Consider the following 25,005-nt stretch of genomic DNA (forward strand, 5'->3'; position numbering starts at 1 on the left):
TACCCTACCCTTTTAATTTTTATATTACCTATGTCTGACAGCATTTGCATAGGAAATAGAGATTTGTTTAGACACTTCAGCAGTTCTGTGTTATGCTCCTCCCACTTAAATATTTGTACTAACACATAATATCATATGTGTAAAAACATGTGATGCAAGAGAATGTCACAAAAAATGCTTCAGCTCTGCTGCTTAAGGGAAAAATCCCAAATTTAACTTTGCAAAAAATTCTTTAACCTCACAAGGAAAAACTAAATTAGTTAGGTGATGGGGTACTAACAATTTTTCTATAAAAGCTTATGTTCCCAAATGTGAGTTTTTAGGCAGTTCTCAAGAAATTACAATTAGGTTAAGATGAATTCACTGCACAAGTATTAAGTGCATAAAAATTCTAGTAAAATATAGTAGGTATTACAATTTGATGAAAAACTCACAATTGCTGTATATTAATAGCCTTTTATAAAATATTCACTCTTGTTTACAACAATATTACATTGCTTAACTTTTTTGGCATTGGAACTCCAACTGTTATTACTATTTCACTCATGATAAGTGGCCTTACTCGGTTATAGATTCTTCTGTCCTCAGTAGCATCAGAAGTGCATTCTGTCGAACTGCAGTATTGTGTAGATATTCTGTCTATATTAAACTATGATGAACACAAAACTGTGGGTTTTCAGATTCATTAGTAGGCATGTTTATTTTCTTTCACCACACTATCTAGCAATGACCGGTGTCTCATGTTAACTCCCATAAAAACTATACTATTAATTTTTATCCAAAACAACGCCATTAACCAACCAAACACAGCGTCCTTGTATTCTGAAGTTAGAAACAACCAACACGTTCACTCGCAGCTCATATAAATAGTTCCTATTGTTATCATGGCTAAGTTCATGTACACAGAACTGCTCTTCTAGTCACAGAGCTCACTCTCAGTACAGTCTGATTGATTGTGCATTAACTAAAGTTCAGTAATTAATGGCGGTGACCATACTGGTTCATTCACAATAAAATTCACCAAAAATACAACAACACATTAGTAGTTACTGCTCATATGACTCACAAAGATATCACATGAATTACTGCATGGTATTAGTGCACCGCATGCTGAACCTGTACTTTTTACATGCTTAACTCCCCCCGTGAACCATAGACCTTGCGGTTGGTGGGGAGGCTTGCGTGCCTCAGCGATACAGATAGCGGTACCGTAGGTGCAACCACAATGGAGGGGCATCTGTTGAAAGGCCAGACAAACGTATGGTTCCTGAAGAGGGGCAGCAGCCTTTACAGTAGTTGCAGGGACAACAGTCTGGATGATTGACTAATCTGGCCTTGTAACACTAACCAAAACGGCCTTGCTGTGCTGGTACTTTGAACGGCTGAAAGTAAGGGGAAACTACGTTCGTAATTTTTCCCGAGGGCATGCAGCTTTACTTTATGGATAAATGATGATTAAAATATTCTGGAGGTAAAATAGTCCCCAATTCGGATCTCCGGGTGGGAACTACTCAGGAGTACGTCGTTATCAGGAGAAAGAAAACTGGCATTCTACAGATTAGAGTGTGGAATGTCAGATCCCTTAATTGGGCAGGTAGGTTAGAAAATTTAGAAAGGGAAATGGATAGGTTAAAGTTGGATATAGTGGGAATTGGTGAAGTTTAGTGCCAAGAGGAACTAGACTTTTGGTCAGGTGAATACAGGGTTATAAATACAAAATCAAATAGGGGTAATGCAGGAATAGGTTTAATAATGTATAAAACAATAGGAATGCAGGTAAGCTACTTCAAACAGCACAGCAAATGCATTGTTGTGGCCAAGATAGACACGAAGCCCATGCCTACGACAGTAGTACAAGTCTATATGGCAACTAGCTCTGCAGACGACGAAGAAATTGAAGAACTGTACGATGAGATAAAAGAAATTACTCAGATAGTGAAGGGAGACGAAAATTTAATAGTCATGGGTGACTGGGATTCTATAGTAGGAAAAGGAAGAGAAGGAAACATAGTAGGTTAATATGAATTGGGGGTAAGAAATGAAAAAGGAAGCCGCCTGGTGGAATTTGGCACAGAGCACAACTTAATCATAGCTAACACTTGGTTCAAGAATCATGAAAAAAGGTTGTATACTTGGAAGAAGCCTGGAGATACTAGAAAGTTTCAGATAGATTATATAATGGTAAGACAGAGATTTAGGAACCAGGTTTTAAATTGTAAGACATTTCCAGGAGCAGATGTGGACTCTGACCACAATCTATTGGTTATGTATGACCTGTAGATTAAAACTGAAGAAACTGCAGAAAGGTGGGAATTTAAGGAGATGGGACCTGGATAAACTGACTAAACCAGAGGTTCTACAGAGTTTCAGGGAGAGCACAAGGGAACAATTGACAGGAATTGGGGAAAAAATACAGTAGAAGAAGAATGGGTAGATTTGAGGGATGAATTAGTGAAGGCAGCAGAGGATCAAGTAAGTAAAAAGAAGTGGGCTAGTAGAAATCCTTGGGTGACAGAAGAAATATTGAATTTAATTAATGAAAGGAGAAAATATAAAAATGCAATAAATGAAGCAGGCAAAAAGGAATACAAACATCTCAAAATTGAGATCGACAGGAAGTGCAAAATAGCTAAGCAGAGATGGCTAGAGGACAAATGTAAGGATGTAGAGGCTTATCTCACTGGGGGTAAGATAGATACTGTCTACAGGAAAATTAAAGGGACCTTTGGAGAAAAGAGAACCACTTGTATGAATATCAAGAGCTCAGATGGAAACCCAGTTCTAAGCAAAGAAGGGAAAGCAGAAAGGTGGAAGGAGTATATAAAAGGTCTATACAAGGGCGATCTACTTGATGGCAATGTTATAGAAATGGAAGAGGATGTAGATGAAGATGAAACGGGAGATATGATACTGCGTGAAGATTTTGATAGAGCACTGGAAGACCTAAGTTGAAACAAAGCCCCAGGAGTAGAAGACATTCCTTTAGAAGCACTGACAGCCTTGGTAGAGCCAATCCTGACAAAACTCTACCATCTGGTGAGCAAAATGTATGAGACAGGCAAAATACCCTCAGACTTCAAGAAGAATATAATAATTGCAATCCCAAAGAAAGCGGGTGTTGACAGATGTGAAAATTACCGAACTATCAGTTTAATAAGTCACAGCAGCAAAATACTAATGTGAATTCTTTACAAACAAATGGAAAAACTGGTAGAAGCCAACCTCGGGGAAGATCAGTTTGGATTCCGTGGAAATATGGGAACACGTGAGACAATACTGACCCTTAGACTTATCTTAGAAACTAGATTAAGAAAAGACAAACCTACATTTCTAGCATTTGTAGACTTAGAGAAAGCTTTTGACAATGTTGACTGGAATACTCTCTTTCAAATTCTGAAGGTGGCAGGGGTAAAATACAGGGAGCGAAAGGCTATTTACAATTTGTTCAGAAACCAGATGGCAGTTTTAAGAGTCGAGGGACATGAAAAGGAAGCAGTGGTTGGGAAGGGAATGAGATAGGGTTGTAGCCTCTCCCCGATGTTGTTAAATCTGTATATTGAGCAAGCACTAAAGGAAACAAAAGAAAAATTCAGAGTGGGTATTAAAATCCATGGAGAAGAAATAAAAACTTTGAGGTTCACTGATGATATTGTAATTCTGTCAGAGACAGCAAAAGACTTGGAAGAGCAGTTGAATGGAATGGACAGTGTCTTGAAAGGAGGATATAAGATGAACATCAACAAAAGCAAAAGGAGGATAATGGAATGTAGTCGAATTAAATCGGGTGATGCTGAGGGAATTAGATTAGGAAATGAGACACTTAAAGTAGTAAAGGAGTTTTGCTATTTGGGGAGAAAAATAACTGATGATGGTTGAAGTAGAGAGGATATAAAATGTAGACTGGCAATGGCAAGGAAAGCGTTTCCGAAGAAGAGAAATTTGTTAACATCGAGTATAGATTTAAGTGTCAAGAAATTGTTTCTGAAAGTATTTGTATGGAGTGGAGCCATGTATGGAAGTGAAACATGGACGATAAATAGTGTGGACAAGAAGAGAATAGGGACTAATGACCTCAGCAGTTGAGTCCCATAGTGCTCAGAGCCATTTGAGCCAAGAAGAGAATAGAAGCTTTCGAAATGTGGTGCTACAGAAGAATGCTGAAGATTAGATGGGTAGATCACATAACTAATGAGGAGGTACTGAATAGGCTTGGGGAGAAGAGGAGCTTGTGGCACAACTTGACTAGAAGAAGGGATCGGTTGGTAGAACATGTTCTGAGGCATCAAGGGATCACCAATTTAGTATTGGAAGGCAGTGTGGAGGGTAAAAATCGTAGAGGTAGACCAAGAGATGAATACACTAAGCAGATTCAGAAGGATGTAGGCTGCAGTAGGTACTGGGAGATGAAGAAGCTTGCACAGGGTAGAGTAGCATGGAGAGCTGCATCAAACCAGTCTCAGGACTGAAGACCACAACAACAACAACATAGATATTACATGTATGAATACTGATCACAGTTTCTAATACTTTTTTGGCAAAATATGAACTTCACATTCATAGATATGGGAAATTACTGTCCAATTTCCCTTCGTGCTGTGTTTTCTAAAATATTTTAAATGATGTTCCATATCAGATTCAAAATTTTTGTCACAAGTTTAATATAATCTCAAAAAATCAATTTTCTTTCAAAAAAGGCAAAAGTACAATTTATGCAATTAATGAATTTACAAATAAAGTTTGTTACACATTAGATAAATCACAAAAAGCTGCAGGGATCGTCTGTGACTTATATACAGAGCATTTGATTCTGTGAACCACTTACTATTATTACACTGAAGAGCCAAAGAAAGTGCCACAACTGCCTAATATCGTGCAGGGCTCCTGTGAGCACACAGAAGTGCTGCAACACAACATGGCATGGACTCAACTAATGTCTGAAGTAGTGCTGGAGAGAATTGAAACAATGATTCTCTTCAGTCGATGTTCGTCCCGTTCTTATAGAATCTTTTTCTGGCCGCAGCAATGTAGGAGATTTGATATTTTACCAGATTCCAATATTCATGCCACATTTGTGGAATGGACGTACAGGAAAATTCCAACTTTATCACTACTTCAGAGATGCTATGTCCCACCACTCGTGTGCCAATTATAACACCAAGTTCATACTCACTTAAATCTTAATATGCTGCCACTGTAGCAGCAGTAACCGAACTAACAACTGCATCAGTTACTTGTTCTCTTATATAGGTGCTGCTGACAATAGCACCATATTCTGCCTCTTTACATATCTCTCTATTTGCATACACATACCTATACCAGTTTCTTTGGTGGTTCAGTGTATATAAAATGCAAAACTATGGAATTGCAGACAGTGACTTACAATGGTGTAAGTCATATTTGACAAAGAGACAGCTAAGGGTAGTCATAAATTCAGACAAAGGAAAATACTCCTCAAAATGGAGAACTACCTCACAAGGGGTACCACAAGTATCAATTCTAGGCCCTATACTTTTTCTTTCTTACATAAATGACTTACTCATAAATATAAGTCATTCAATTTTATTAGCTGAAGACACATCAGTACTGATAGCAAATAAAAAGGCAGAAGAAATTGCCAAAAGAGTCATAAAAACTCCAGAAAATCTAGATGTGTGGTTCCATCTGAACAGCCTAAAACTAAATATTTCAAAAACACAGGTTATACAATTTAAGATGAAACAGTCAAAAATAAATGATATTGAAATTACACAAGGAAGTCTGGAACTAAATGAAGCAGAATGTGTTAAACTCTTAGGAATGCAGTTGGACAGAAATCTGTCATAGTCCTCACATATAGACCATTTAAAAAATAAACTGAACAGCCTAGCATTTGCTATTTCAATCTTAGCCAATGTCACTGCCATAGATTGAAAAAGGTGGTGTACCACAGCTGCTTTGAGGCAATAGCGAGATACAGCATTGTCTTTTGGGAAAATGTTAGCAATTTGACAGAAATATTAACTTTACAAAAAAAGGATATAAGGAACATGAGTAGTACAAAGTGAAGAGAATCTTGTTAGCCATTGTTAAGAGACCTAAACAAACTAAGTGTTCCCTCACTGTATTTATAGAAAACAATTCTTTTCACAAATAATAATCCAGAATTGTTTGCTCCAAATAACTTCTGGCATGGGTTTGTAAGCAGAAACAAAGAAAGTTTATGCTTCCTACACGTAGAGTCAATCTTTTCGCACAGATGCCATAATATATGGGGATGAAAATATACAATAAGTAAAAAAAGAACAAATTTTCAAAGATTGAAACAGATTCAGTAAAAAGAAAATGATATAGCTTTCTCGTACAAAAATGCTATTACTCTACTGGTGAATTTTTAATAATGATCTTACCATTTGAGCAGGATAAAAATTAATAGTATATATACTAAGATACTTTGTAGTTCTAGTATGCCATATACAATGTATTATAATTATGAGCCGGACGAGTCTCCTGTACAATAAATCAATGATTTGACATGTATGTTATGAGACAGCAAAATTTTGATTCTGATTCTGATATAGATGTTGACCATGAACTTACTGGGCATGGGCTCACTAAAAATACAGAGTGTACATAATATTACACTAACAAACATAGGGATGGTAACAGATTCTTTTCTGGGTGTGAACTCGGTGAAAGAAAAGCCCAAGTCACTACAAGTTGTCATCACAGTGATTGCAAACATAGAGTACATGAGTGACATGGTGATTGCGGTACATGGGTTCAGGATTGTTGGCTGAGGGGTTGGACAGTTAGTATTTACAGAATGTTGTACTGACTTTTTTTTATCGCACTAAATATATTTCAGTTTATAAAACTGGAAGGTAAACATTTAGTAATGGGGATAACCTGTAAGTTCCAATAATGATTTGCTTTAACTAAAAGATAGGTAGGTGGTTGCTAAAGTATAAAAGTTTGTAGTACTATCTGATTAGCACACTGTTTACATTGACATTAGGTTATCATTTTACATATAAAATTTTTGTATTCACAATTTTGTTAATTTATGCAAATTCTTAATTAGGGGCGTAAATGAATAATAATATTTGGTTCAGAAAGAATAGTGCAATAAAACTATAATGTCAAATCCTGGAAGTAAACAAGAATAAGGGCACAAATTTTAAAAGTAAATTTGGGTGTAACTTACCCGTAATACCTTTCAAGTTAAATAGTTCCTGGGAAAATGAATGTCATGACTGGAAAGAATGAAATCTGGACTCCCTAGTGAGTGGCATCAATCCTCTCAAAACTACTGATTAGTTCTAACTAATATTCATATAACATGCTGTTGCAATGATTTTGATTACTAATTTCTTGTACTTATTACATTTTTAATGAAAACTAAATGTACCATAATAATCAGCACATTGTAAACTATTACACGCACAAGAAAATTATTTGAAACATTGTATGAGCTGTATTTTGGCATTTTTAGGCACACGCTGCCTCCACCATGGTGTGTATAAATAGATTTAGATCAAAGATCAGGGAAAAATAGTTATTTAAGACCAGTAGGTCGACAATAGGTGGATTGACTCCACTTTGATATGTTTTATCTTCATTGTTATAAACATTTTTGCTAACACTTCTAGAGCTACAGATGCACTATAACTAAACTTCTAATTAGCCATTACTTCTGTAATAGCTTTGTAATCACTCAACTATTAAATTTAGTGCCATTTGCAAGTTTCAGGGGTCCTTTAAACATAATAGCTGATGTGTTAGGCCTTGAGCTAGGTTAGAGACCAGTCTGTCAGCATAGTAAAAAACTGTCACTGTTGCAAAATGGTGCAATGTAAGCTGGTACCAAAATCTTTATTGCTCCTAGTAGTGCTCAAAAGCCTAAGAAATCAAAATTCCATTTTCTTGTCTAAACCGAATCTTCTTAAAATTTATTTTTATTATTCTTTCTATTCATTTAATGAGTTTGAAAGGTGAATTATCTAGATAATGTATTATCATAAGCAACTCTTGTCTGAACTGTTACCATTAGCACTGTGTATATAAAGTCACTATTTTTCAAGGATTATGCTGATGTGTCTATGCCATTAATGTATTTGATAACAATATGGAAAGAATAGTGCTACTCACCATATAATGGAGATGCTGAGTCGCAGATAGGCACAAAAAAAAAACTGTTAAACAAAGCTTTTGGCCAAACTGGCCTTCATCAGAATAGACAAAACACACACACACGTAACCACCATCTCTGGCTAGACTGCGAGCAGCAGACCATGATGTGAGAAGCATCTGGGTGGTGGAGGTAAGGAGGAGGCTGGGGCAAGGAGGGGAATGGATAGTAGAGTATGGCTGGGGACTGGTAAAGGCTGCTTGTGGGAACATACAGTGACGAGGTTGGGAGAGGATAGAGCAGCTAGGTGCAGTTTGGAGGTTGGATGTAGAGCAGGGGCTGGAGGGGGGAGGAGGAGGGGGTGACAGTGGAAAAGGAGAGAAGTAAAAAGACTGAGGGTGCTTTGGTGGAATAGAGGCCTGTGTAATGCTGGAAAGGGAACAGGGAAGGGGATAGGTGGATACCAGCAATGACTAACGATAGTTGAGGATAGGAGGGTTATGGAAATGGTGGTTATATTGTAGGAATAGTTGCCATCCATGCAGTTTAGAAAAGCTGGTGTTGGTGAGAAGGACATTGTGTTGTGCAGCGTGCTCAACAACTGGGTGGTCCAGTTCATCTTCCACATTTACTCCCACTGATATCATTAATCCTAGATGCTCAGATTGATCACTCTTCCTGTGTCACTCTCATATATTTTCACTTTCTTCCTGTGCCACACAAACTTGTATCTCACCCTACCACCCCTCCTCACCACTCCACTTCTTCTCCTCTCTATTCTAGCCCGTTCTAACTTCATGTAATTGAGTCACATCTACCGTCCCCCTTCTTCACACTTATCCACTCACAGATCTGCAACCCACATTACAATCTTTTTATTTGTTTTTTCTTTGATCTCATAGTGTTTTCACATCGATTTCAGTTGGTTTTTGCCTTTTGCTATTGGCCTACTCCCTCGGATTTCATCTTGTTTCCCCATATTTCATTCGTTTCATCCTTTCATGAATTTTCCCACATTTTTTGGTATACTTTTGTGAATGTTTTTGGATGTATTCCTACTTTATTTACGTGTTTTTATGCGTTTTTATCCTGCGCCATGATTTCTTACTCCTTCTCTCTGCATCAATACAGAAGAGTTTCCTTATCCCTAGCCAGAACCCAGTCCCACATACTGTTCCTGTGTGGTCGCTAGGCTCATGGCCTCACCATTAAATTACCCATCTTCAGCTGCAACCCCTCCTTCCACAATGACCTCCATTTGTTCAGATTCTGCAGTTATTAACGCTCACCAAAAGTCCTGCAAAACCATGTCAGTCAGGCCAAAACCTCCATGCAACATGTCTCTCCATCTGTAAAATTCTCCTGCTATGCAATCCCAAATTCCTGGATCCCATATCACACTTTGAAAATCTTGCCCTCCAGGAACTAGAACAGCATGCACAACGCCACCTCAAATAACTTTACAGCCAGCTTATTTCCTACTCCCATCCTGAACTGCCACTATCCACCACCTCTACAACAACCTCCGAACGTGCCCCACATGCCTTCATAGCTGATAATTCCCTGTCTCACAGACCTACTACATTTACCAAACCCTAAAAAACTCCTTCCTACCACCATACAGAATCTAAACTGACCCGAAACACCGTCACGAACCTTTCCTCCAAAAGCCTTAGTCCCACAGAAGTATCAGATCTTTCCAAAGGCCTAAGTTTTTGCCCCACTCCCAAATTCAATCATACAGGAGTTGTTAATGACCTTCTCCCCTTCTCCCAGCCCCTACAGTGGAAACACTTTTTCACCACAGCCACAGACCAATGTTAAACTCTGACTGACTCAGTTCACTCCTCTATCCTACCGTGATACACCCCCACTGCCCCTCCTCCCTCCCCCCCTCCCACCCCAGTCACTCCCTGTTAACTTTCCAGAGTTTCCTAACCTCAGACCTTGCCTTGGCATCGTTCCCCAAATCCCTCAACATGCACACTAACCTTACATTCGCAGAAAGAACTACAATCCACCACCAAGAAACTGATCCCACCCGTATAAATAATCATACCTGCTGACAAAGGCTCCACCACAGTTGTTTTGAACTCCAAGAGTAACCCGGTGGAAGGACTGCACCAGCTGTCAGATTTATCCACCTACAAACCCTCCCTGCCAAAGTGACCCCATCCCAGAAATCCAGCAGGATCTCCAGTCTCTCCTCAAATCCTTAGGCCCATTCCACAATCTCTTCCCAGAGTCCATCTCCCTCCTCACCCCTACCACTCCCACACTCCTACCTTCTACATACTTCTTAAAGTCCGTAAACCTAACCACCCAAGATGCCCCATTGTGACCAATTGTTGTGTCCCCACTGAGAGAATATTTGCTTTCATAGACAAACACCTTCAGCCTATTACCTGCAACCTACCCTCCCATATGAAAGATAGTAACCATTTCCTCCATCTACTCTCCACAGTTCCTGTTCCTTACCACATGGTGCCCTGCTCATTGCTGTTAATGCTACCTCTCTTTGCACTAACATCCCTAATGCCTATGGCCTTGCCTCTATTGAACACTACCTTTCCCAATGCCTGATGGATTTCAAACATATAGCCTCTTTCGTTGTCACCATGAATCCTCACTAATACTTACTTCTGCTTTGAAGGCATCACCTACAAACAAATCCGGGGTATGCTATGTGCACCCACATGGCATCATCCTATGCCAACCTATTAATGGTCCATCTAGAGGAATCCTTTCTAACCATACAGAAACCCAAACCCCTCACCTGTTTAAAATACACTGATGACATCTTCATGATCTGTATCGAGGCTGAGGACATCCTATCCACATTCCCCCCCTCAACGTCTTTCCCCCTATTTACTTCACCTGGTCCTCCTCAACTCAACAAGGCACCTTCCTCTATGTTGACCTCCACCTCAAAGATGGCTGCATTAGTACATCCTTCCATATGAAACCCACCAACGTGTAGCAAGACCCCACTTCAACAGCTGCCACCCATTCCTTCCGTACAGCATAGCCACCCATGGCCATCACATCTGTAGTGATAAGCAGTCCCTCTCAAAATATATTAGTGGTCTCACTGAGGCCTTTCCAGCCTTGTACAAAAACAGATCTCCCATGCCGTATCTCTCCAGCCACCTCTCCCGCAGTGTTATTCTGCTGCCCACCGAACCTACACAATATCCTTGTCCATCCCTACACAACCCCTGCTCTCAACCCCTTGCCTCATGGCTCACATCCATGTAGTAGACCTAGATGCAAGACCTTTCCCATACATCTTCCCACTACGACCTACTCCAGTCCAGTCACAAACATCACCTATTTTGTCAAAGGCAGGGCTATATGTGAAACCAGTCATGTGACCTTCAAATTAACCTGCAACCATTGTGCCGCATTCTATGTGGGCATGACAACCAACAAGCTATCTGTCTGCATGGTCTCTGACAAACTGTAGTGAAGAAACTGCTGGACCACCCTGGACCATGTAATCTTACCCTCCCTCACATCACCCATTGATTTTCACTCTTCAAAATATCTAACTCTTTTAATAAGCTTTGAGAGGAGTAAGATTTACAAATAAACTTTTTACTTACCTTATTTTCTCATAGTTGGCTCCAGTCCATCAACTCTAGGTGTTGATTCTTGATGCTGAAATTTTTGACATTGTAGGTTCCAAATGACATAATTCTGAAGTAAACCTGCTTCATAATTTCTGTTTCTGTAATTTTTTCATTATGTCACATTTTTCTATATTGAACCATCTTTACAGTCTCCACTTTTAAATCAAAAATTTCATTGTTATTGCCAAAATTAAAAACATGTCTGATCTTGTCCAAGGCGTGACCACTACTACCTTATTCTGCTGTAGTAACAATATTCCAAAGAATTTAAAACTTTCTTGACAAAAGAAGAATCTTCACCTAGTTACATCATTATTTTATAAATGAATCCAGAAATAAATTTAATAAATATCGTCTGATTGTGCAATTAATAATAGGAATTTTAAGTGTGCCAGATATTTTGTAATATCAAATGTTTCTAAAAGAAAAGTAATTTTAACTGTTCATACAGAGTTAGTACATATCAATTGTAACAAAGAAAATGAAGTGATTTATTTTTATATGTTTTAGCCTGAAATATAATACATTCCATACAAAGCCATATGAAATTCTTTTAGCTAAACAGCTGAGATGGCCTTTTTGCCTTACGCAGGAAGCATTTCCTCCAGGATTGCCCGTATTTTGCGGAAATATGATGTGAAATGTGTTTTTTGACCACCTTCTAAGATTAAAGCCCTTTTGGTGTCCGTAAAAGATGATCTTGGTTTGCGTATGGCTGGTGTCTATCATATTCCTTGCAGTTGTGGCATGTCATATATTGGTCAGACAATCAGGACTGTGGAAGACCGGTGTATTGAACATAAGCGTCACATACGCTTACAACAGCCGAGAAAATCTGCTATTGCAGAACATTGCCTGGGCACCGGTCATCCTATGGAATACAACAACACAGAGATTCTAGCTTGCACATCCAGCTATTGGGATAGTGTTATTAAGAAAGCTGTTGAAATCAAACTATCAAGCAACCTTATAAACAGAGATGGTGGATTTTATTTAAATGCTGCTAGGAATCCAGCTCTGTCTCTCATCAAAAAACAAAGGGACAGAATTAGTGCTACCTCACCTGGTGATTAATAGTCACTATCGATATTTCTGATGTTGGTTATCTTTGGTTGTGTGTTGACTCTGCGGTTACTTGTTCTGTGCATGGTATCTTCCTTGTTTCTCCTCTGTGAACCGAGGTATTAAATTCCCTTGCACATTGCTTCCTCCTTGCAGTTGTGCCTTGAAAATGGCAGGGTGTGCTCCTGTCAAAATATCGGCGGTGGTCGATGACGTCACCCGACAGCAAACCCGTATGGCCAGACATATGTATGGCCTTTACATATGTCTGCTTGTGTGTGTATATGTGCGGATTGATATGTGTGTGTGTGCGAGTGTATACCTGTCCCTTTTTCCCCCTAAGGTAAGTCTTTCCGCTCCCAGGATTGGAATGACTCCTTACCCTCTCCCTTAAAATCATCATCCTTTCGTCTTTCCCTCTCCTTCCCTCTTTTCTGATGAAGCAACCGTGGGTTGCGAAAGCTTGAAATTTGTGTGTGTGTTTGTGTTTGTTATTGTCTCTATCAACTTACCAATGCTTTCGTTTGGTTGCAACTCAGCGTCTCTGCTATATGGTGAGCAACAACTATCCTTTTCATAGTATTGTCATTATTCCTCTGGGATTTTCCATTGTTTGATTTTTCCATTAATGTATTTATGTTATTTCTGCACAATTTATTTAGTTTCACATTTGTAATGTTACTTAGTATTTATTTTAGAGTGTATTAATATTTTGTTATGCGGCTTCTAACAATACTGCAATAGCATTTCCTGTTGACCATAATTCGGATGCATGTTATAGATGCTGACGTTTAATTAAATACATGTGAAGTTCCAACAATTTCCACTTCTAAAACAAGAAAATTACCATGTATATCCTTGGAGTACATATTCAAAAATAAATAAATACTGTGAAATTAAATCACTAAGCTCAAAGATGAAGTACATCGTAAACAAAACAATTTGGTACTAGAGGCAACTTCTTTCTTCTTTGGAGTATAATTCTTGTGTTTATAATACATAGTTTTGTGAATATTTGAGTTTAGTGTCATACATGTGCTGCATAACAGTACAAAGCTTATGTAAGATTGCATGCTTCTGTTGCCATGGTCAGCTGTAACAGAATCATTCTGGGCATGAAACTTGATCATGGGTTAAAACAGAATGATATACTGAAACTTAAATTCAGACCAGTGCATTCCCTGGATAAGCTATCTAGAGATATCCGTCTACTGCAGTCTGCTAGCAATACCTCTTCCCTTCATTCTGTATTTATGATGCATTATTTTATAAAAATAAATTCTCATTTCAGTTGACTTGGTGATTTGTCGAATTTGTTGCTGAATATGAATGCTTACAGTGAACCAGCCACCAATTACTAGAGGCACTGATCTAGTACTTTTGGTCACAGGTATGGAACAGTAGATGCCTCATGGCTGCATGTTCTTGTTCTGTCATCAATCCTATTGGTCCTTTGCTGGCATGCAAACAATGGAAATCTTAACGGAAGGTGAAACTCCTATCACACAGTAGCCTAATGTTGGGCCAAGTGACTATGTGAAAAATATGACCTTGCAAACAAAGTGTTACCCTGCTATATTCTACAGAGTACAGTGCCACATTACATTTGTTCCTTGCTTTATACAACCTCATTATTTATGTACCATCCCATACCATTTGTTGTGACTGGAACAGCTTGACAGTGCACCCACTTCAGTTAATAGTAGAGCACAAATGATGCTGTTTAGTATGTGTGATAATAAAGATACCAGCATGGCTGAAAACTGACAATTTTCTTTTATCAATGGATGAAATATGTTTTTTTGTTATCATTTTTGTAACTTCATGTAATTTGTTATCTAAAAACAAGTTATAATTTAAAGCTATGCTTTGTAATCAAAATATTTTTTGATGATAGTAAACAATTAAGTAATAAATTGTTTGATAAATTCTGTGGCTACATCTCCTCTGCAGCCTTTTTTACATGAGTCCATTGTTTCTAGTGGGGCTTAAACTTTGTAGATTCAGAGATTGGAGTGTTGCCTTAATGCCCTTGTAATGTCAAAACTATCTTTACAATTATTTGCAACAAGAGCAGCAGAAGAAGTCATTTGATCCATGGGTGTCTTAGCCTCAAACTGAGTGTGATGTCTGTGGTACTTTAAGGCAGAAATTGTAGAAGCAACACAATGTTCATGTAACTCAACAATCAAGAAAGTAAGTTGAGATAAGTAACAGACCACTGGTCACAGTTAAATATAGGGTAGAAATAATATTCCTCAGAAATGAGCACTCATCTTTTAATGTACTTCAAACAGCTACTGACAAATTACATAACTCAGAACAAAAAAAAACACAGTGATGAGGCTCAGGACCCTATGTGATGCTTCTACTGACCATTGCCTTTTTTGCCTAAGGTGTCACTGAAATGCAGTGCTGGAAGGGCAAGTAGCTAACACATTGTCGTTTGGCAGTTTTTTGTCAGATTTTGGTACTAGTGCTTCTACTACTTCTTCTGCATGTATGTCATAAATAATTTTCACAGGGCTGAGTGCTCACCATTACAATCCTTTCGCCAAGGAATCTGTGTGACAAGACCAGGGATTCAGCCTGAATTCTACACATGCTCCTCCTCCTCCCCCTCCCGCCCCTCTCTCTCTCACTCTTCAGACACACACACAGAATTTTAAACACAAATAATTAAAAGTTATATTTTTATTCTGACAAACAGTCATGAACTCTGCAGTGATTTCAGGTCTTTAAATTGTATTTTTGCTTTATTTGTGTGTGTGTGTGTGTGTGTGTGTGTGTGTGTGTGTGTGTGTGTGTGTGTGTGTGTGTGCACTTTCACACAAGAGTAATTCTCATAAACAAAGTTAAAGAAAAGTATAAGTACTTCATAGATGTATGTTGGTGAAAGTAATTGATGTTACCTATTTATGTCTCTTTAGTAGTGATTAGCTTGTCAGTGATAATGAGGCCTTATATAGTAATATTTCTTTTCATTCCATTGATTTCGTAATATCAGAGAGACAATTCCCCAGGTACTATGAAGCTGTTTATAGCTGTGCACTAGTGGAAGACATTAAACTACTGCCAGGAGCAGATGAAACTGAAATTGGAGAAAGAGGCATAAATCTCTCTGGTGGACAGAAACAGAGGGTGGCTTTAGCAAGGGCATTGTACTCCAACAGGTAAGTCTAATACCATGATTTAAATGATGAAGTGTGTCAAATTCCATTACAGTTAGCTAATGCTAAAGTAATCAGTTGGTTTTGAAAATTTATAATAATTAAAAATCCTTTGCAAAAAATATTAAATCATAGTTTACACCCTTGAGATAATATGACCCACACAGACTTCTTTCTTTGGCCCATTTAGAGACATATACTTTTTGGATGATCCACTGAGTGCTGTTGACGCTCATGTTGGTGCTCATATTTTTGAGAAATGTATTCTTACTGCCCTTAAAGACAAAACTGTGCTGCTTGTGACTCATCAAGTGCAGGTACTGTAATTATACACACCCCTTTAATTTGAAGCCATATTTTAATTATGTACATTGTGTAAACTGTAATTGTTTACAGTGTACTATAATAGTATATGTTAAATTGAGACATACTATTTGATATAGGACACTTGTGCTCTATCAAGCTAGGATACAGTCTCAAATTGGCCTACAGAAGCCCCGTAAGGTACAGCATATGCAAGCCACATGAGATTTTAGCTACAATCATCCTTGAGTATTACAAATCGTTTGCTCTTGCACTTACAAAATGCAAAATTCAAATTCTTAAATTGTATCTCAAAATTTTCTAGATTTTAACAGCAAAAAATCAAGGATTTTTTTTTTGGTCTGGTCCTCTTACTACAAAACTAGTGTGCTTGTAAGGATTATATTAAGACTGAATTGTAAATGTAATTAGTTTTTGCATAAAGTTTACAGAGTCTTTTTTTCTTTCATTACTGTTACAGGAAAGTTTAAATTAATAATCTTAATGAAATGGCTGACTCAGCCAGAAGTGTAAGAATGTGACCAAATGTTGAAATTTTTGTGTGGCATGTGGCATGCATGCTCTGCAACTTAGGTGGCATTTATAGACCAATTTAAGCTTGTTTCCTGGTTTGACAGACCACAGGTCATCTACTACATCAAATAGCTCATCTTCAGTTCCCTTACACCCCTGTGTTATGTTGTAAATAATTATCATTTACACCCTGTATACCTGTTTAATTTGAAGTCATATTTGAAGTGTCACTTTTGTATGAATAAAATTATTCAATGAACATTATTATCTTTGGTGGAAGACATCCTTTCTCATAAACTTTATCCTCTCTTGTTACATATGTTGCTAACCTTCAACACCATTCAAACTCTTACTTCATTTAATTGCCTCTTGTACCAAACCCTCGTAGCTCCCAGACCCTGCCTTCCTGAACTCTACATTCCCAGAAACTTCTTTCACCCTCCATCTCTTAACAATATCATCAGGTTATCTTCAAAGGCCTAATGTACCGAGAAGTTTTAATACTCTCCCACCTTCAACTGCAAATTGGTGTTTAACCTATTGATCTTCTCAAGAATCTCCATTCTGTTACTCATTACCACTAGAGAAAACTTTCCTTCCCCACCCTTGCTTCTGACCACTGCTACACAAATCACATTTAGAAATTTCTCTGAAACTGTTTTAATTGTCATACAATTAATCCTTCCCCCATCCTTTCCATGTAACCTTTCAGAATTCCTGACCTCAAAACTGGCTCTATTTTATTTCCCCAAAAACTTTCCTAGTAGGTCCAAAATCATAGCTGTGGAAACAAAAATCTGTTTATGATGCAGTAAACCTATGCCAAACTTAACATTTTGATTGCTCCTAATGAGTTCAACACATTCTCAACTTCCTGTAGTAATCTTCCCACATTTATCTGATTCCATAAGACTAACAGGGCTCATTAGAAAATTAAGCCCATCCCAAAATCTGACACTTGAACCCATCTGCCTCCTCATCATAGAAATGCTGGGCACATTTGCCTTGTATCTGCTTCCAAAACTCCACAAACCCTACTCCAATTGTCTCCCAATTAGTGACAGGTTACTTCACTCCCACTGAAATATCTCTTACCCAGATTGACCAGTATCTTCAACCAAATGACCAGTCTCCCTTCTTCTATCCAAAATAATTTCCAATTCTTCCACAGCTTTTCAACAGTTCCTTAATCCTGACTCTTTTCTTGTCACAGTGGATGTAACCTATCTACATGTCAAACAATCACATACCCTACAAATAACTTCCTTCTACTTATAATACAGTTCTTTCTATTTCTTGCAATAATTTTCTTATTCTACAACCACATAATTGTCGTTGCTTCTTTGATGTATCATCTAACTTGAACCTGACTGTGCTTATTCTAGTTTATTTCAGTTACATAAAATCTTGCAAGTTGTTTTCAAATCCTTTGTCTTCTAAAAATTCTAGGACATCGATTAGTTAAAAGAATGTTTTAACATGTAAATTTGCCTTTTACAAGATTTTTTAAAATTACTTAGTTCTCCTGATGACTCCTTTGACTCTGTATGATTGAATGTTTGTTATTGCCACAGACAGAGCCCCCACCACATCCTAGTGACTATTACACTATTTTCTGAAACCCGCATACATACCGGTACTTTCAGTATACAGACAAACAGAAATATAATCACCTCTATCTGCCCATCCCGTATTCCTTTGTCTATAGCCCTTATATTCTTTGAACAAGCATTTTCAAATCACATGCTAGTTTAATTCTGCAAAATTATTGTTTCCTCATATGTGCCACCCCTATAAATAACTAATACATATCATTCAAAATCTTTAATTACTTTGAAGACAATGGCATTTATCATAATCAATGAGTTATTTTACAAGTATGTCAGCACCTGTAATCATTTACTACCACAGTACCTTTACGCTAAGAAAAGAAATTTATTTATTATTTTTTGGCACATTCGTATCACACTACCCAAAATATGTAATTTTTAACTACTATGACATTAACTGAGTTCTCCATTGGCATTTGATGAAACATGACAATAGTGTTAAAAAGGAAACACTTTCCCAGTGTTCTGTAAATATTATTTATTTTAACATGAATTGTCTTTCAGCTTCTTAGGCCAACATCAGGTGACAATTTTCAGCCTTTATTTCCTCAGGGAAGTTTGTATATAATGATCTCACTTTTTTGTGTATCTGCATCAACCTCTTTCTATTCCAGGTTCTATAGATTTTTACTGTTTCTCTTAGTAGTTGTACATTTCACTTTTGAACAGATAAGTGTTCATTAACGTTTGCACAGTAGTAGTGGAACTATTTGTATCTACTTTCCTCTGTGACTGTACACTTTTCTTTTCTTATTACAGTTACAGTTTAGGAAAGAAACTGCATGAACAATATCTTCTCATCCCTTACATTCATTAGAACTAAGAGTTTTCATTGTTTAATTTACATTCTCCCTCCCAGCTCCCCCCCCCCCCCAATCCCCCCTCCAAATAGTAAATAAACAGAAATACATTATGGAGCTATAATTTTTGAAGCTAACACCCTAAGGTCAATATTGTACATAAATTGCCCTCTGATGTATGGCTGGATCGGAATGTAACAACACTACTCTGAAGGGCTCTATGGTTTCTGTGGCTTGGTTGCACCTGTTGCTTTCTGCACAATTAATAAATGAACTGCACTCAGTTTCACTAAAATATGCAATCAGTCAAGAATGAAATGGCTAGTGACTATAAATTATTGTAGCTGGGCTGAATGTTTTAATTAAACTGAAAGTTTATTTAAGCAGATTCCATAACTGCTTTTTATTAGTGCTTATTGAGAGCCTAACTGGTACTGACAGCAATGTCCTACACTAACTGTGCTTAAAACAAAATAGTGAAGTTTGTAACTGCTACATGAAACCTTATAGATTGTAGATAACAGTGCCAATTTTCTATATTCTGACTTATGATGCCCAAAATAAAATACTGTTTCGCAGATTGAAAATAAATATGAGTCCCAAATGGTCACTGCATTAGAGAACTAAACATAAGACCTCACTGTGCCTAGAACAGGAGAAAGGAGTGCAGTATTCTGCTGCATCCATTTTCAATAAGCTACCACAAGAACTCAAAAATCTTAGCAGTAACCCAAACACTTTAAAGTCCAAACTGAAGAGTTTCCTCATGGCTCACTCCTTCTATTCTGTCGAGGAGCTCCTGGAAGAGCTGAAAAATTAAGCAAATTCCAGTGTTACAGTGTTGATTTTCTTTATTTAAACTTACGAATTGTCACCTGAATATGTTTCTTATATTTCATTTTATCTGTTTCTATTATCGTGTTATAATTTAATGTATTGACTCGTTCCATGACCATGGAGACTTCTCCTTAATTTGGTCCCACAGAGCAATAAATTAAAAAAATAAAAACAATAATTACAAATCACAAATGATCCACCAGCAGCAGACAAATACAAGTTGTGACTGTGGCAAAGTTGCAAGTGTTCATCCAACATTCAAAACTGGATATGTTCCAACTTTTTGTAACACTCAAAAAATCATCAGTGAATGGAAAACCATTAAAAAATACTAGTGTCCTAACTGTGACTCAATAACAAAATTTATTAAAATGCAGAAAGCACACAAGCAAATAATTATAAGTTATTACCAAACCATGTGGCTGGTTCATTATGCAGAGTAATGTAAGTCATCCTTCTAGTGTGGTCTAAAACTGAGTCTCTCGTCTAGTATCAGGATGGCCATCATATACCATTAGGCCAAACTTTCCAAAACCTTAGACTCACAGTTAACTCCAGTACAAAGTTACAATTTCAGTATTCTTACTGCTAGCTAATATGTAGTTAAACAGGAGGATGCATGTTTTCATCCAGGTTAATTTTAAATGTAGCAAGTTGTTGTATGCTCAATAGTTTAGGCACAAAAATATGATTAGCATGATTGCACACCTTCACTAAATTATTAACAATGCTTAAAATTTATTAATAACTAACAAAGTTACACATCATTCTAATGGAAAATTACATCCTTTTCTGCTGGTGCCATCAGTTTTTGTGTTATGTTAAATTACAGGAAGTTTTAATAACTAAAACATTAACTGGCTGGAGATAATGTAATAAATCATGTAAAACATAGAACATACAAATATATGTAGTGTATATGGCAGTATCCTAACAGATGCCACCTTGCTGTTTTGTGTATCTTCCATCTTTGCTGAAGGAAACAGGATTTTAGCACATTTATAGGAAACTTATTTTATCTGCAAATTATGATGTAACTGGTAAAAGTGGGTATATTAGCAGATGCTCAAGCCAAGCCCTTTAAAATGGTACCTTGATCATTACTGTATCACCCATGGTTGAGTGGTTAGTAATTTTACAATATTTGTCCATACATTTTTTCATCATAATGAATCTGATACAAGTGTTCTGTCAGAATGAAATGGTCAGAACAGTGTGCTCTTTAAAATGATATGTTATGCTTCTCTATACCATATATGGTTCCCTCGATAGAAACACTCAAGTCAAACATTTCATATAATACCAAATAATGTACTCATATGACCAATACCATGGAACTTCTGGTCACACCAAATCTGACAGCACCACTTGGCCTCTGGCTCCATGGCCAGTGTGAGGTGACTCAGCTCGCCACTGACAACCTCATGCAGCCATGCTACAGCCCTCCTACTGCTCAGGTTGCCACTCCTAGTCTCAGTTGGACACTCATGTCTCACTGTTGTCAAAATATGTAACTATCCAGTAATCACTTGTGATCCCTTTACACATTGTAAATGCTTGCCCTCTGGACCACTATGACAAAGAAGCTTAGGAAAAAATATAATCTTTCGAGCCCAAGATCTCACTATAGGTATATTCATGTATAAAAACAAAAAAGGGAAAGGTTACATGATTCAGGACAATGATGTAAGAAAGAAGGTTAATAAACCACACTGAGATTCTTAATTTACCATTGTCCACCTGATGTGGAATAGATATCCTACATTTATATCATATTACATTTTCCTTCAATAGTACCTTAAAACTGAATGAGCATTAACATATTCCAAATAGAACCTATAAATAAGAGGGTAAACTGTAAAATAGTAAATAAATACAGTCATTGACATCTCATAATGAAAGTCTTAAAAATTAATGTCAATTTATTTTATATTCATAAATTCAGTTTTATCATAAAAAGGATTAAAAAGTAGACAGCTTAACAACTTGCTTCTGAATTAGTTACGGGAGCTGCCTGAGCAGAAAATGAAAGTTTATTAAATATTCTTAAGCTGTTGATTAAATAGGGGTGCTGTGATCTTACCAGCATGTGGCTTTTTATATATAATTTTATTTTGCATCTAATGTTATGGTGGTGAATATTTTCCCTCATTTTGAAACCCGCTGTGCTGTTTTTCACATACAATGCTGAGAAGTATATGTAGAAATAATGACTGTTAATATTTTGAGATGTATGAATAGTGACCAGGAGTGCTCAAATCTACCAGCATTGCTCATTGTCCATACCACCTTCTTCTGAATTTTTAGAATTTCACTGATGTGAGAAGAATATCCTCATATTGACAGTCCGTACCCTATGTGACTGAAAGAGTGAAAAATAAATAACTCTTAAATATTATTTTGTTACTGAGCCTCTCAGTTTCCACATTCAATAAGTAACTCAACACAAATTTGTGCAGGTGTGGTTTTTTTTAAATCTGGGTTGCAAAGCACTGTGTTTGATGAGAACCAATTTAGTGCTGCTTCCATGCCATCTTGCATAATACCTTGCAGAGCTAATGTGTTCTGATGTTGAGCTAGCAAAGTTGTGTCATCTGCATAACAAATAATGTAGTTGGGGACATTGTGTGGTTAATCATTGTCTGCAATTATAAAAAAAGAAGGACCTAAGGACAAAACCTTGTGGGACCCATGACTTAACTTCTTGCAGCTGTGAGTGTGTATTGCTAACAGAGACAAACTGTTTCTTGTTGTTTAGGTATGATACAATTACTGCCAATACTGAGTCTTGTACACCATAGAATTTGATTTTAGCAAGTAAGATATCCTCAGAAATACACTCAAATACCTTGCTTAAATTACGCAAAAGAAGTGAAGCTTTATTTTTATTCTCAAAAGCTATTATTACTTCATTCACAGTTGAGAGAACAGCAGTAGTAGTATTTCTTCCCTTGCAGAAGCCAAATTGAGTATTAGAAAGTAGATTATGTGACTCAAAGTAGTTATTTAGTTGGTGATAAATAAGAGATTCAAATACTTTGGAGAAAATATGAACTACTGAAACTGGTCAGTAATTTTTTAAATCAGTTGAGAGAACAGCAGTAGTAGTATTTCTTCTCTTGCAGAAGCCAAATTGACTATTAGAAAGTAGATTATGTGGCTCAAAGTAGATTACGAAAACCAGGGATTTACAATATACCTTGTCAATGTGGCATGTCCTACATTGGCCAGACGACCAGAACTGTGGAGATCAGGTGCAAAGAACATCAGAGGCACACTAGATTAAGACAGGTGACTAAGTCAGCCATTGCTGAACACTGTCTAGAACTAGATCATGCCATGAAGTATGAGGATACCAAGATTCTAGCACAAACACCCAGATTTTGGGACAGTATTATAAGAGAATCGATAGAAATTAAAATGGCTGACGATCTTATGAACCGTGACACAGGGTACCAACTAAGCAGAGCATGGGATCCGGCTCTGGAATTGTTAAAGGAACAACGGGGCCAGCTGCAACACTACACAAACAGGAGAACCAGAGACATGGAGATGGAAAACGAGCCCCTGACGGACTGCCAGGCGCACCAGACCGAAGATGGAACGCCCAGAAGTGGGACCGGTGGGCGCGGACCGCAGAGGGGACATCTAGAGCCGCAGCGGACGAAAAACAGAGCGGCAACGCTCCAACAGGTCGTGGTGAGCGGGCGCGGACCGCAGGGGGAACGCTTGGTACCCCAGACCGTAGATGAAACCCCCAGGAGCGGGTTTGGTGGGCGCGGACCGCAGAGGGAACACGTAGAACCGCAGCGGACCGAAAACGGAGCAGCCGCGCTCCAGCAGGTCGCAGGGAATGGGCGCGGACCACAGAGGAAGCGCCTGCAGCCGTTGGTGGAGGGGGAAGGCCATAGGCATAAATACTGGACCAGGTCCACTCGAGGAGCAGTCTCAGGTCGCACCTGATGAAGGTTACGAGCTACGTGACCGAAATATCGTGCAAGTACGACGCTGATATCCGGCAGAACACCCGACAACCCAAGATGTCATTAGATCGCCGGGAAAGCCTGAAGAGTTACATCAAAAGTCTCTACGGGGAGGAGATGTATCAGAATATCAAGAAGCTGGACAAGCTTCGGCAGAAGAAAGGGAAGATGCTGAGTTCTCTCAGTTTTTTGCTGAGGTGTCGAGATGGAGATGTGGTACCAGTATTTGCCAGAATTAGACATCACATCAACTCCAGAGCGGCGAACAAGATAAAACGCAGAGCCAGCATGGCACTGGTGAGAGAGAGGATTCGAGATTTGCGCCACAGGTTAGATGTTATGGCCAGGGAGCTGTTACACATTCATCTGTACATGGCAGCCTCCTTAACAAGAGAAGATTGGGATTGGGTAGACCGTGCCTCCTGGTCTTTAGCTGAGTGTGCTAGAAGGAATGCCTCATCTTGCCAATCTGCAAAGTTTGACCGCATGAGTAAGAAAGCACAGCAGATGGAAGAGACACGCACTGTGACGAATCTGAGTGGCATACAGTTTGATGATATAACCTTAAAGGTACTCAGCAAGGGTCTCAACTTTGCTACAACCCCTAGAAACGTACCCATTTCAGGTTTTGTCAGTGCAGTAGAGCAAGTTGCAGCCACACTTCCACCTAATGTGGCAGAGGAAGTCCGCCGAGAGACCTGCAGGGCCCTCACCAAGGCCAGGCCGCCGAAATCGAACATCACAACCAAGGAGAGGCTTGCACTCAAGAAACTCCGGGAAGACAACAGCATTGTGGTACTGCCAGCAGACAAAGGGAACTCCACTGTCATCTTGCAGCAGGTGGATTATGATGAGAAAGTACGCCAACTTCTGGAGGACCCTGCATACAGAATTCTGGAGTGTGACCCCACAGACAAGTTGGCCAAGAAGACTAGTGCTCTCTTGAAGGAAACAGGGATGCCCGATA

General features: G+C 38.2%; 1 protein-coding gene across 6 annotated transcripts in view; it reads left to right on the forward strand.

Moving 5' to 3' along the window:
- Positions 1-25,005, forward strand: part of LOC126253797 (ATP-binding cassette sub-family C member 5-like) — a 546,227-nt gene that overhangs the window by 329,579 nt on the left and 191,643 nt on the right. For all 6 annotated transcript variants that reach the window (XM_049955254.1, XM_049955255.1, XM_049955256.1 and 3 more), the window contains 2 exons: positions 15,825-15,974; positions 16,162-16,288. In XM_049955254.1, the coding sequence (XP_049811211.1) occupies positions 15,825-15,974; positions 16,162-16,288 (277 nt within the window). The remainder of the gene's footprint in view (positions 1-15,824; positions 15,975-16,161; positions 16,289-25,005) is intronic.

This window comes from Schistocerca nitens, chromosome 1, assembly GCF_023898315.1.
Source record: "Schistocerca nitens isolate TAMUIC-IGC-003100 chromosome 1, iqSchNite1.1, whole genome shotgun sequence".
NCBI lineage: Eukaryota > Metazoa > Arthropoda > Insecta > Orthoptera > Acrididae > Schistocerca > Schistocerca nitens.